The sequence below is a fragment of the Cloeon dipterum genome, chromosome 3 (assembly GCF_949628265.1).
Source record: "Cloeon dipterum chromosome 3, ieCloDipt1.1, whole genome shotgun sequence".
Lineage (NCBI taxonomy): Eukaryota > Metazoa > Arthropoda > Insecta > Ephemeroptera > Baetidae > Cloeon > Cloeon dipterum.
In genome coordinates this window covers 10537739-10549895 of record NC_088788.1, presented here as the reverse complement: position 1 = coordinate 10549895, position 12157 = coordinate 10537739, and the positions used below count along the sequence as shown (strand labels likewise).

General features: G+C 37.1%; 3 protein-coding genes across 4 annotated transcripts; 1 reads left to right on the top strand and 2 right to left on the bottom strand.

The window, feature by feature from the left end:
* Nucleotides 1-722: 722 nt before the first annotated feature.
* Nucleotides 723-2912, bottom strand: LOC135940644 (myosin heavy chain kinase A). Its single transcript, XM_065485614.1, has 5 exons — nucleotides 2723-2912; nucleotides 2075-2311; nucleotides 1878-2013; nucleotides 1172-1326; nucleotides 723-1104 (listed from the first exon to the last, which is right to left on the bottom strand). The coding sequence occupies exons 1-5, from the start codon at nucleotides 2840-2842 to the stop codon at nucleotides 880-882; spliced, it is 873 nt and encodes a 290-aa protein (XP_065341686.1). The 5' UTR covers nucleotides 2843-2912; the 3' UTR covers nucleotides 723-879.
* A 978-nt stretch (nucleotides 2913-3890) lies between these two features.
* On the top strand, nucleotides 3891-9226 carry Ns4 (Nucleostemin 4). 2 transcript variants are annotated; one of them, XM_065485385.1, is made up of 11 exons: nucleotides 3891-4191; nucleotides 4255-4387; nucleotides 5289-5499; nucleotides 5554-5694; nucleotides 5750-5957; nucleotides 6039-6137; nucleotides 6197-6285; nucleotides 7254-7505; nucleotides 7573-7720; nucleotides 8399-8539; nucleotides 8646-9226. In XM_065485385.1, the coding sequence occupies exons 1-11, from the start codon at nucleotides 4095-4097 to the stop codon at nucleotides 8873-8875; spliced, it is 1749 nt and encodes a 582-aa protein (XP_065341457.1). In that variant the 5' UTR covers nucleotides 3891-4094; the 3' UTR covers nucleotides 8876-9226. The 2 variants fall into 2 exon arrangements, with proteins under 2 accessions (XP_065341457.1, XP_065341456.1); XM_065485384.1 differs by having other exon boundaries at nucleotides 4252-4387.
* Nucleotides 9227-10471: 1245 nt separating this feature from the next.
* On the bottom strand, nucleotides 10472-12112 carry LOC135939573 (uncharacterized). Its single transcript, XM_065484038.1, has 2 exons — nucleotides 11750-12112; nucleotides 10472-11681 (listed from the first exon to the last, which is right to left on the bottom strand). Exons 1-2 carry the CDS (start codon nucleotides 11976-11978, stop codon nucleotides 10516-10518), a joined length of 1395 nt encoding a protein of 464 aa, XP_065340110.1. The 5' UTR covers nucleotides 11979-12112; the 3' UTR covers nucleotides 10472-10515.
* Between the last annotated feature and the right edge of the window lie 45 nt (nucleotides 12113-12157).

Below are 12157 nucleotides of genomic sequence, written 5' to 3'. Positions count from 1 at the left end.
CATTATTATTTGATATGTTTCCATTCGCTTATCTGTACGCATGATGAATGGCCTCGCGCTATCTCCGGTATAAAAGGCTTTCGCAATCGCGAATTCAAATGCGGCGTGAACGCGCCACACAGGGAGGAGATATCTAGAGGTGGCTCAAAATTTATTGCGGAGCAATTTGGTGGAGTGCGTGATAAATATCTATAATTCCGCGGCAATAATCTCTTTAACAAGCTGATAATTTAACGAAGTTCTATATAGTGGCACTGAATTTGTTTCTCAAAATTTGAATACCTTTTTGTCACTTTTGATGCCAGAATTCCTCTCATTTCAAATGGCTCGCAGTATTATAGACACTCAAAAGGGATTGTAAGATATTTCAGCGTTTCTGAGATTTATTGCTGGCTTCTTTATGCCAGAGATGGCAAAAGGTGGTTAATTATATAGTTAATTAAGTGATTCAAAGTTTTCTTTACAATTAGGGCTGATTGTGAGAGGCGCAACGCTGCGCCGAGCGCCGAATCGTAACTTGCTGGTTGTTGCAGCTTTCCAGCGGCTTTAGGGACAACTGAATGGATTTCCAATAAATGAACTCGGTTTGGAGAGGTGAAAAGATGGCTAAATTGGGCCCTATTAGCTACCCTACGACCCCAGTTATTCGCTCGGCGGTGATATTTTAGGATCCGGTAAGCACAAAACTCACAGATTGGTTTTATAAAAAAAACTAGAAGAAATAAAAACAATTTTTGTTTAATTTATATGTTCTTTGTCTAAATCGACAATCTCACCATCACATCCAAGTTTTCCTTGAAAATTAAAATTAATAATAATCGCATAGCATTATCTTTCGCAGACATTTCTCATGTCAAAAGTCTTAATCCAGAAGATCAATCATTTTTTAACAGGTGTAATTTTAACAAGAAGGCTGTTTGCTCCGCCAGCGAAAACTGCAGATCCGTCAGCGTTCGACTCCATCGCGTTGATATAGACTCCCGCGTCGACGTTTGCGTAGCATTTGTGCGTCTGCAAGTCCCACACTCTCACGTGATTATCCCAGCCGGCAGTGAACAAGTACTTGTCCGTGTGAGTCATGCAGTTGACAATCTGATTGTGGCCCTGTCCAAGTCGTGGAAATGAGATGAATCAATTATTGCTGAATTATGTATGCAATTCGCTCTATTACCTTCATCGTCGCAATTTTGGCGTACTTATTCTTTGCCGTCCCGACTGCTTCCACTGTTCTTCCGTCGCGAGTCATGTAGTACACGTTGTCGTTTACAATGGTCATCGGAGCTCGGCCGGGAAAAGTTGCTTTGTTTTGAGTGAAAGAAGATTGTTCTGAAACAAAAATTAATTTTTCATTATATTGGTAAGCTGGCTCATAGATGTTGACGAGAAAATATCAACCAATGAGTCATTTTTAATTATATAAAAAATTTATATTGAAGTGTTTTGGTTCTCTGGTATGTGCATCTCACAATCAGCACCACCTAAACGTAATGCAAAATGCGGCACAATATTTTAAAAGTCGATGCGCAATTTTTATTTGCTTAAAAAAATAATAATCTGAATAATCTAAAAGCTATGCGGATTAATCTCTTGTCTTGTAATGTTTATTAGGGGGTTTCTTTCCCTTTAGCTGCTAATTACTCCGCAATTTTCTTTTGAAATTTAATTTGTAATTTTTTCAATTTATCAGAATGGACCTTCAGGCGACCTTCTGGCAGCTCGCGGAATAAGTTTAAGCCAAAGGATTCCCAGTTAGTAGCCTATTAACTCAATAATTATTTCCTTTTTTTAAACACAACTTCACTCAGGGTTTGTTTAAAATTAATAAAAATGGACTAGCACTAATTGCTAAAAAGCAATAAAATGAAAATAATACTAACCACTCAAAAGCCAGACTGAAATATCCCTGTCACGCGCTGTGTAGACAAATCCTTCCGAATCAACGACCAAATCCCAAATTTCTTCTCCAATCGGCTCATAGCCTCGTTTTGCATTTTCTCCGCTCCAAACTTGCATCTACAATAAATCAATCGATTAAAGTTTTAAAAGTCTCTCAACCATGCAGATATACACCAACCATCCCACACTCATCGCCAGAAATAACATCGCCACTCGGCATAGCTCTGATCCGCCGTACAGCTTCCTGGTGCGATGTGAGGGTTGGTCCTGGCTCCAGGGACGGCAGTCGCCAAATTTTGATTGTGCCGTCGTTGCAGGCGGAGTAAAGGCTGTCGCCGATCACTGCAAGCGCATACACCAAGCTCTCGTGCGCTTTTACCTCTGTTACGTAGCTCAAATCTGTTTCATTCCACACCTAAAAAGTCACAAAGTTCTATCATTGGAAATTGAACAAAGTTATATAGTGCAAAATGTCACGGCAATAGTATTTGAATGAAAGCATCAAATTGGAAAGAGCTGTTGGCTAAAAAACGCACATTCAGACATTCAGACCAATAAAGGACAAAAGAAAAATGATTCGGAACGCTTTTGGTATTATCAGAAATAAGCGGCTACAAGCATAACAGTTATTTAATTGAAACCGAAATTAAATGTGAAAAAGTTATACTAATTATATTTTAATTAATGTTACTTTTATGATGATCTCATTTACGAATTACAGCATGCGGTGTGTGAAAAGAAAACATGTTTATGTACGTTTTGTGTTATCACCATCACGACGATAATTAGTTTCCAACGCTTTTCACACTCATCACTCATGGCTTACTTTGATAATTCCGTCATCTGCTCCGGAGTAAACCTTTCCTTGGTGACAAGCCACGGCCTCAATATCGCCCTGATGCTTAGAATCATTTGCAATGGTGAATTCAATTCGATACGGCTCCATTTTATCAGTGGAGTCTCAATATAAAGATTCTCTTATTCACGAATTTACTCGCCAGTGAACTCTGCGTGTCTGCTTCGCAGCCTCCGCTATTTGAATTTAACAGCAGCGGTGCCAGAAAGTTCTCGTGGCTTCCTAAAATAGATTCGGCTTGTCTAATTTTAGACCAACGTAAAATCAAGAGTGCATGGCGTCAATGCTTGGAGATTTTTGGAAAATTTAATTTTATAATTATCGATAATTATTATGAATTTGAAACTTATTTTTGTTTCATGGCTGAAATAAATACAGCAAAATATTTTATTGAAAAAAAATGTAAATAATGAAAAATAAAAAGCAAAAAATATGAATTCAGTAGTTTGGTCATTCAACTGGAAGGAGTCTTCCCATCTTCAGCCTCCCTCATCCCTTATTCCTGAATTTTAGCTACAGTTTGTCGCAAACTTCTAAGACTGTTGTGCCGAAATGGTGATCCAATTTAGTATTCAAATTTGTTTTGTGCCTAGTAAACATATACAGTAGAGTAGAGTAAAAATTGAGTTGAAATTTTCATTACAGAGCTTCAAAGTCATAACAAATATTTAAAATGATGTACTATCTAAGTTTAATTTGTAATCATGAAACCATTCAATATTTAATCGAATTTAAACAATATATTAGGCATTAAAACACAATTATTGTTTCCTTTTGAGGTTAAAGTTCCGGGATCAATTATCATTTACAAATGACTATAAAGGAATGTACATTATTTTACTGAAGAAAAAATAAACACAAAAACGAAACGGCTTGACAACAGCAGAGAACCAAAATCATTTTAAAAATTCCGGAAATCAAAACAGAATTTTACACTTCATTGTATGATTTGAAAAACTTTTAAAATTTTGATCATTTTTAGAAAGTTTGATAAAAAAAATGGTGGCCTCATCCGCCTCATCTGTGTTATACAGGGTCTCACAGCGGATTGCACACTCGAATGCCGCCTTTCCCGAGCAAAAAGGAAACGAGCCAAACGACTGGCTGGCGGAGCGAGCGTTCTGATTTGACAGCTGCACTTTGTTGTTTGTTGCGCGCGTCTCTCGAATAATATTGTCATTCTCAATGTCAAACACCACGTCTTCTTGATTTGTACTTATTTCACTAAAATCAGGTCTTTATCATTCCGAAACACTTTTGAATTTGTGGTGCAGACCCTCAAGGAGTTTCCCTAAGGCACTGTCACGTCGAAAAAACTCGAACGAAAGTATTAAATTGAAAAATGCCGCAAGGTGGGCGGAAAGTGCCGTTCAGTGGCAAAGCCAAAAAGCAGCAAATTCAGGCCAAGAAAGGTCGAAAGAGAAGTGAGCCGGAACGTCGTAAGTGAATTCATTATTAATGGCCAAGTGCACCATATCCAGGAATATTTAATATCTCAGCAGCAGGAGCATTCGGCGAAAGGTCGATGAGGCATGTTCGGAGCGTTCACGAGTCGGAAGATGGCGAATCCGACGGCAGCGGAATCAAGGTTCACAAAATTAACCAGCAACCAGGCAAAGGGAAAAATTTAAACAGGTAGATATTTGTTTCTGAACATAAATTCCTCTGTAATGATCTGAATTGTGCAAATGAAAATCGTTTACACGAATTCAGCATAACATGTTTCTACACGTATACGCCTACAAAAAGTGCTATGCCAAGATCAATATTCACGCGTTGTAGCTCTTTTAATTGTTCTGGTATTTGCATTATCAATTTTCGTGCTTTCATGCAATTTTACATTTTAATATTTGCGTTACATCTAAATTTTTTCCCTCACTTCGCCTAATTATAGAGAGAAAGACTTAAAATAATACTATGTAAACAATAAGTTTTGAATTAAATTTAATGTTATTTCACATGAATCCTATAGCACCAAAAATTTGGATAATTTGAATCCCTCAAATTTAGTTCGGTATTTTGTATATTTTAATTGATGCAATTTGCACAAATCACATAATTATGTTTATTGGTAATGGTGGAAATTATTGCTTCCTTTTAATATTGGGGTAGTTGTTCATTACAACGTGACCATTATTTAAATTGTATAAATTTCATAGATATAAATTCCATTTTATTTACTCCCTAAAACGATTACAGCCATTTTACGCAATTAAACATTCACCGTTGTAAAAATGCACTCTCTCATGGGAGCGTCAGTCTGCGACACTTAACGGGGTTTAGGCCCGCAGCAAATGAAACTGTTATTATTTGCCCATGACCCAGACAGAAAATTCTGGCGAATTTAAGTGCAGGAATTTGTGCATCATTGAATGCGATTACTTGGCTGAATCTGAGCGATGTTAGGCGTGTCGATTGTGGGTTGCAGGCCGAAATTCAACTGACTTGCATTCCCGCAATTTGAATAAAAAATTTGACTGTTACATAGCTTTCCTTGATCGTGAGTTAATTTCTATGGTATTTATTAAATTTGCAGATACGCGATTCATTTCCAACAAGAGACAAAGGAGGGGATTGAAGCTCAAAAAGAGTTGGCCCGCAAGGAGCTCGTACATATTCCAGAAAATGAGCTTGAAGTGGAGAGGAGTTTGCCCTTTCCTGCAGAACTAGATTTCCCCAAACGCCCTCCGTGGGACTCAAGTATGAGTGCTGCAGATCTCGAAAAGAATGAGCACGAATACTTTGATGTAAAGCAGCAACAAACTGACAACAGGGATAGTTAATCATCTTTTGTTTCACAGGCTTATATGAAGAATGTGCAGAAAAAGTTTCCTGCGTCTGAGTTGAGCTACTTTGAAATGAACATCGAAACTTGGAGACAACTCTGGAGGGTGTTGGAAATGTCGGACATTGTGTTGTTTATCGTCGACATCAGATTTCCGGTAAGTTTGCTTTTCTTTTTTTGAGTAAACTTTTTAATTCGTTAATTGTCTGCAGATTTACCTCTTTCCTCCATCACTGTACGAGTTTGTCATTAAAACTCTGAAGAAAGACATGATTCTGGTTTTAAACAAGATCGACTTGGCTCCAGCCCCATTAGTATTAGCCTGGAAACACTACTTCAAGAATGCTTACCCTGAGTTGCAAGTTCTCACATTTACTGCTTACCCAGGCTACAATTTGCGCGACCCAAGTGACAAGGAAGGTAAATAATACGGCTAAACTCTTGAACAGATTTAATTTAGTTTAAATGGCATTATTTTTACTCAATTTTTCTGATTGTTAGGAGGCCTGCAAGTGCGTCGAAGGAGAGGGAAAATGCGAATGGCAGCTGAAGGCGCCGAGCAGTTATTGAATGCTTGTGAACACATTGTTTCTGGGCAAGGTGTGTATCGGTGCCTGAACTGGAATTTATAACAATGTAATGGTCTTGCCTCATTGCAGTGGATCTTTCGTCATGGCACAAGAAAGTAGCTGAGGAGCTGAATACAGTGTACGAAGATGACAGCCTCATCGTTGGCAAAACTCTTGAGGTATGACTTATGCATTTACTTGGCTTTTCACTAGCCTATAAATGTGATTAAGTGCTAGGATTAAAAGATTTTTTGCAACATTTTTGGTGGGATAATTAATAATAATATTGGTTATGGTAGGTTGATTCGTAGCAAATTAATTAATGATTTTTTAAACGCAATATGCATGCAACACTAAATCTATAATTTATCAATAATAATATTGATTTATTTATTTTCTAACAAAATTTGACATTTTTGTTTTATGGAGTTGCCAGGGGAAATTTACTTCTCAGTATTGATTGATTCAAATGGGTTATCGTTTGTAAACCTCGTGCAGGTTTACAGTTTCTTGAACCTGATTGCACCATTTATTGCAAGTGGATTTTAACAAATTTCTAGCGCACGATATATATATCGTATATTTTTTTAATCATCAAATCAATCAAAATCAATTTTTTGTTTGTACCATTTTCAAAATGGGCGTACCCTGGTAGCGACAACTCGCGAAAGCTCTGTGCGGTCATAGTGAAAATTTATTTGTTGCATAGAGTTATAATTTTAAAATGCTATTCCTGCCCTCAATTTTGTCTTATTATTCTGTCAGCCCAATTGATCAAGTCAAGATCATGGGTACAAAGTAACATAATTAACTTAAAGTAAAGTGGAAATATATTGGCAGGAAAATTCCTTAAAAAAAAAAACGCCGCAAAATCCAGTAGTTCTTGATTTGATAAAGATGCTAATTTTGCTCAGTTAGCAATTTATTTTTTTTTAAATGGAAAATCTAACCAAAAGCAATCTTTTTCTCCAGAAAAAACATTATAAATATTTTTGTAAAGGAAATTGTACCAGTCAAATTTCTTACGACATTGCTTGTAATTTAGCAACCCAGATCTCATAAATTAAGTCTGGGGAAAATGGTATAAAAAATCCTGACACGTTTTGTTTACTCTTCAAATTAACATCTATATCGATTTTTTTTGCAGACTACTGAAGCAGACACAAGCTATCATGATCACAAAAAGTTCAGTGATGGCATTTTGACGATTGGCTGCGTTGGGCAGCCAAACGTTGGCAAGTCGTCTTTGATGAACGCCATCATGGGCAAGAAGGTGGTCAGCGTTTCACGCACTCCCGGGCACACGAAATACTTCCAAACCATCTTCCTGACGCCAACAGTCAAGTTGTGCGACTGCCCTGGTTTGGTCTTTCCATCCAAAGTGCCAAAACCTCTGCAGGTAATCCTAAAATTATGTCAATGATTTTAAATCTTTTTCTATCAACATCATTCGCTGCCTTGAACAGGTGCTCATGGGCAGCTACCCCATTGCTCAACTAAGGGAGCCATTCTCGTCGATCCAATTCTTGGCTGAGAGGCTGGACTTGGTGAAATTGTTGAAGCTACACCACGCAGATAATGAAGACACCTGGTCTGCTTTTGACATCTGTGATGGTAATCAAATGTTATTTTATTGATAGGTTAATTCAAATTCAGGGTTGGATTTGCTTTTAGCACGGTTTTTTCACCACTGGCTTTTAATGGTTTTTACCACTCAATTTTCACTAGTTTCTTACGCAAGAAATAAATTTATTCCATATTTCTCCTGTGAAAATCTAAAGTTTGCGGTCGGAGTGGTCAAAATTTTCTCTACTCTGCAGATTTGTTCTTTTAAATTACCATTTGCTGCCTCAATTTCTACAAATATATTTCTCTCCGACAATTTATCAAGTAGATGTCATGAGCTAATATTTAGAAAATTATTGAAAACTGAAGTGCAAACATTGCCTGCAAGGAACTGGTTAAAATTGAAAAAACCCGTTTTTTATCACTGCACTGCATTTTTTTTAAATTTGGGTTTTTTGCAACTCTTTAGATGAAAAAAACAATGGTGTGTGTAAACCCGGTAAAAATAGTTTGTCCTGAATTGCGCAACTTTCAACAAACACTCAAATTTTCATTGTCAAATTGATTGTTGCCCTTTTCTTGCAACAAGGAAATTTGGTTTGGTTGTTGAAAGTTGCGCAATTTTGCCGGGACCAGGACGAATTATTCCTGTTTCTGGTGTCTCAATTGTTGATTTTTGCTCATTTCATTGCGGTCATGAGTTGAAACAAAAATATAATTTTACAGCTTGGGCTAAGCAGAGAGGATTCTTCACAGCAAAAGCAGCTCGTCTTGACTCATATCGTTCAGCTAACCATTTGCTTCGTATGGCCTTGGATGGAAAAATCTGCCTATGTTTATACCCTCCAAACTACACAGCTGAAAAAGGTAACTTAATCATCAATGAGGAATTTTCTTACGCAGAAACAAATGCCAATTAAATTTGAAACCTCAAAACTTAATCTTTAATACGACATTATAAAACATTTTCCAGAGATGTGGCTGTCACATTCTGAACTAGACGGCATTAAGAAAGTGCAAGCCAAGTCAACAGATGTGGCAGGTACATATGAAGAGGAAAACTACAGCACTGATGATGACGAAAGTGCGTCCAGAGGACAAGATAGTCAATCTCAGGACGCTGGTTCAGAGTCAAGTGGTTCTGAAGAAATTTCGGGATCCAAAAATAAGTTCGCTAACCTTCCTGAAGACGAATGCACATAGGTATTCCGAATCAATTTGTTTACTCAGATTCACGTTTTGCATGTTATGTGTTATGCTGAAATGTCAAAATCAAAAGGATCTGGACCAAAATTAAGTCTTCACTTGCTCGGTATTATTTTTTGTTAAGTTGTCAGGAAACACTCTGGTAAAGAGATCTCTCTGTACTCTGCTTGAATATCGGAACTGTTGGGTAGATTCATGTCTTGATTAATATGTATGTGGTTCATGCTTAAAACATTTTACTTTATATTTGACTTCATGCCGATAGATTTGTAAAATAATTTATTGCCTGTGTACACAATGTCAAATATGTCTTAAAATTTAGCAAAATAAATTAAAAATTCGATCTAATTCTGCTGGTTTTTCGCTTTAATATTAGGATGTAATCAATGCTAGACTGAATACCGAAAACGCGGGTTGGTTTAATCGAATATTGATTAAACTGACTAGGTCTCAGCCGCGTAATCTTAATAGGCGCCAACTGGCTGTCCTGGCTACAGGTGGATTTCGGCTCGGTGGCGGCTGGCGCGGCTCACAAACTGAAGGTAAAGTTAGATATTTACTAGCATCCTAAAGGGCCGGAGACCAATTTTTTCTCAACCATGTGTATATTTTTTTACTAGTGGCTGCAACAGCTTGGTCAAATTTGCGACGGCTGACATCGAGACCCAAAATTAGGTGGTTGGCTAAGACCTCTGAAATAGACCAATTAAAGCTGCAAACGATTGAATGTGTCTTATTAATGATATTATGTTACTATATATATATATATCTAATTATGAAACCAATTTATTTAAAAATGTAATTATTAATTCTGATTAAATAATTAAACTAGTATTCTTTTTTGAAAATTTGACTTTTCTCAACATATTTTGGCAAGAACTTAAGGCACATGAGAACATCAATGAATTTTTTTTAAATTAAAAATTGTCATTTATAGTAATGTTTTTTTGTTTTATTTTAAAATTTTATTTCTTGATAGAAAATGCCAATGAAGGCAGAAACACGAGAGGTTGTCATAGAAGTTAAATGCGGCTTCCTCGATGTGTAGCGAGCATTTTTCTCATTTTCACTGCAGTTTCCTTCTCAACTATAGTTGAGGTTACTGGTTGCAGTCCTAATTCATGCGTTTCCTGTCCTGTCTGGGGCCCGAGTACAATTTCTTTTTTAAAGGAGTTTCAGATTAATGTACTACGATCAAGATATTTTTCTTCTATATATATTAATGCGTGCTATATAGTCTAAAGCCATCAGGGGCATTTAGGCTTTTGGACCAATATATAATCTTAAAAATTAGGAACTATTATTTTTAATCTTTTGTCCATGTTTTAATATTAAAAATTATATTCTACTGATAGGGGCGCAAGAAACGAGCTGACTCACGTCGAGGAAAATCAAATCTTAAATTTCAAGCACAGATTAAGGAAAAGTTCGATGATTTAATAAGCTCAAACGCGTTTAGAATGAAGACACCTCCAGTCATAAATAATTGTCTTCTTAAGCATCTTAATCAACTTTAGGAAATTAAGTGATAATAAAAAAAATCAAGAGGTTTGTACTAATAAGATAAAAACACTGGCCAGAAATTGTATTGCAAATAATTATTATTACGTGGAGTTCGAAAGCGCTAATACCATCGATTAGTCTGACATCTTGGCATAATCCTTCAAGGGTCGTGTCCGTTGCGGGCAATTTAACAGATGCCACTGACCACATAGTGATCCGCACAATTTGCACACACAAGAATAGCGATTTGCCTCAAAGCACTGATTTCGGTCGTCACTAAATTTGCAAATTTGGTTGTGAAAACCGTGCATTGCAAAGCTGCATAACACATGTCTCTCTTCACATAGCGGTTGTTTCCAACCATCATCATTCATGGCAGGCGTTTCTATGAATCCATAATTGTAATGCTGTTTAAGCTCTGCCGTGTATGTTGTACTAAATTTTAGGTAATTTTCAGTTTCAGGGAGGTTGTGCTTTTTTCTTAGATCACTGACAAATAGTTCTTCCTCTGCTAGCATGTAAACGTAGGTATTCTTGTTGTATTTTGAGCAACCCATCACTTTTTTAAAATACCTGGGTTTCACATTTTCTAGTTTTGCGAAATCTTCGACCGACAAGTACTCCCATATTATTTCAACGCCGTAAGAAGCTATTGGAGAAAATTTAAGCTCAAACAGTCTTTTCGCACATTCCAATGACATTTTGCTTAAGTCAGAGTGCTCGTTCAAAGCTTTAATAAATTTGGCAATTCTTTTATCAATGTGATCCGTGAACGAAACGCCTGCTGATTTCTGGACGACTTGGTTCCCAAGGGCCAGATCATCGCTGCAACCTTCCTGTTTGATTTCAGGTTGTTTTTCTGTCATTTTTGATCTTTCATGATTCAGCAAGTCTATATCCTCTCCGCTCAACTCTGTTTGGCAACCAACGTCATTCTGACACGAAAGTGGATCCGTTTCAGCTGACGGTTCAAAATCAAAAGGGACACATTCTTCTTCATTTTTCATTATTTCTTCATCCAGGTTTTCCTCCAGCTTTATATCCACTTCCATATCAACTGCCTTGTAAGCATCAGCAGGTATTGGTTTCTGATCAGTTGGTGAACTACTTGGTGTACTTCTTATTAGTTTGTGACCAATTGGTGCACTACTAACTTCTGGACTGCGATGACGATTCATCCTTCTCAAATATCGCGAATTTCGAGTTGATGCTTTTTGGGATTCTCTAACGCAGTCACCACCTAAATTCACAGATGGTTTCCAGTCAACGTTTGTCACGTCCCGATAGTAGCTTGGTTTTTCTGCAAACAAAATTTAAAGGAGCCACTTTTTTGTTAGTTGCATTTATCTATAAGGTTGAAAAGCTTACTCCCGAGAAAATGATCCTCGCAAACCCTGATATTATTCATACTCCTTGAGCCGTCTTTAATGTCTTTCCGGTTAATGATAGCCAGCCATGCAGCTCTTCGATCAGATGAAATCTTCCTGTCGTCTTCACCTTGGTGTAGCAAAATCGTAGGCAGAGTGAAAGTACGCTTTGAAGGACGCGTAGTTGTACTGTTTCTACAGTGAGTAAAAGCGCACGCAATACCAGGCATCTTTGATAATTTCAAACAGCACAATTTCGTAGTCTATTTGAAGTAATTAGCAGAGGATACCAGATGATATTGTTATGATGAAGCCATTACTATGTGGCGCAGCATTGTAACATGTCGGACGCAAACACTACCTTTTTAGAGCCAATCAGATTCAACCTATGACGTCAGCTCTGCGCCAA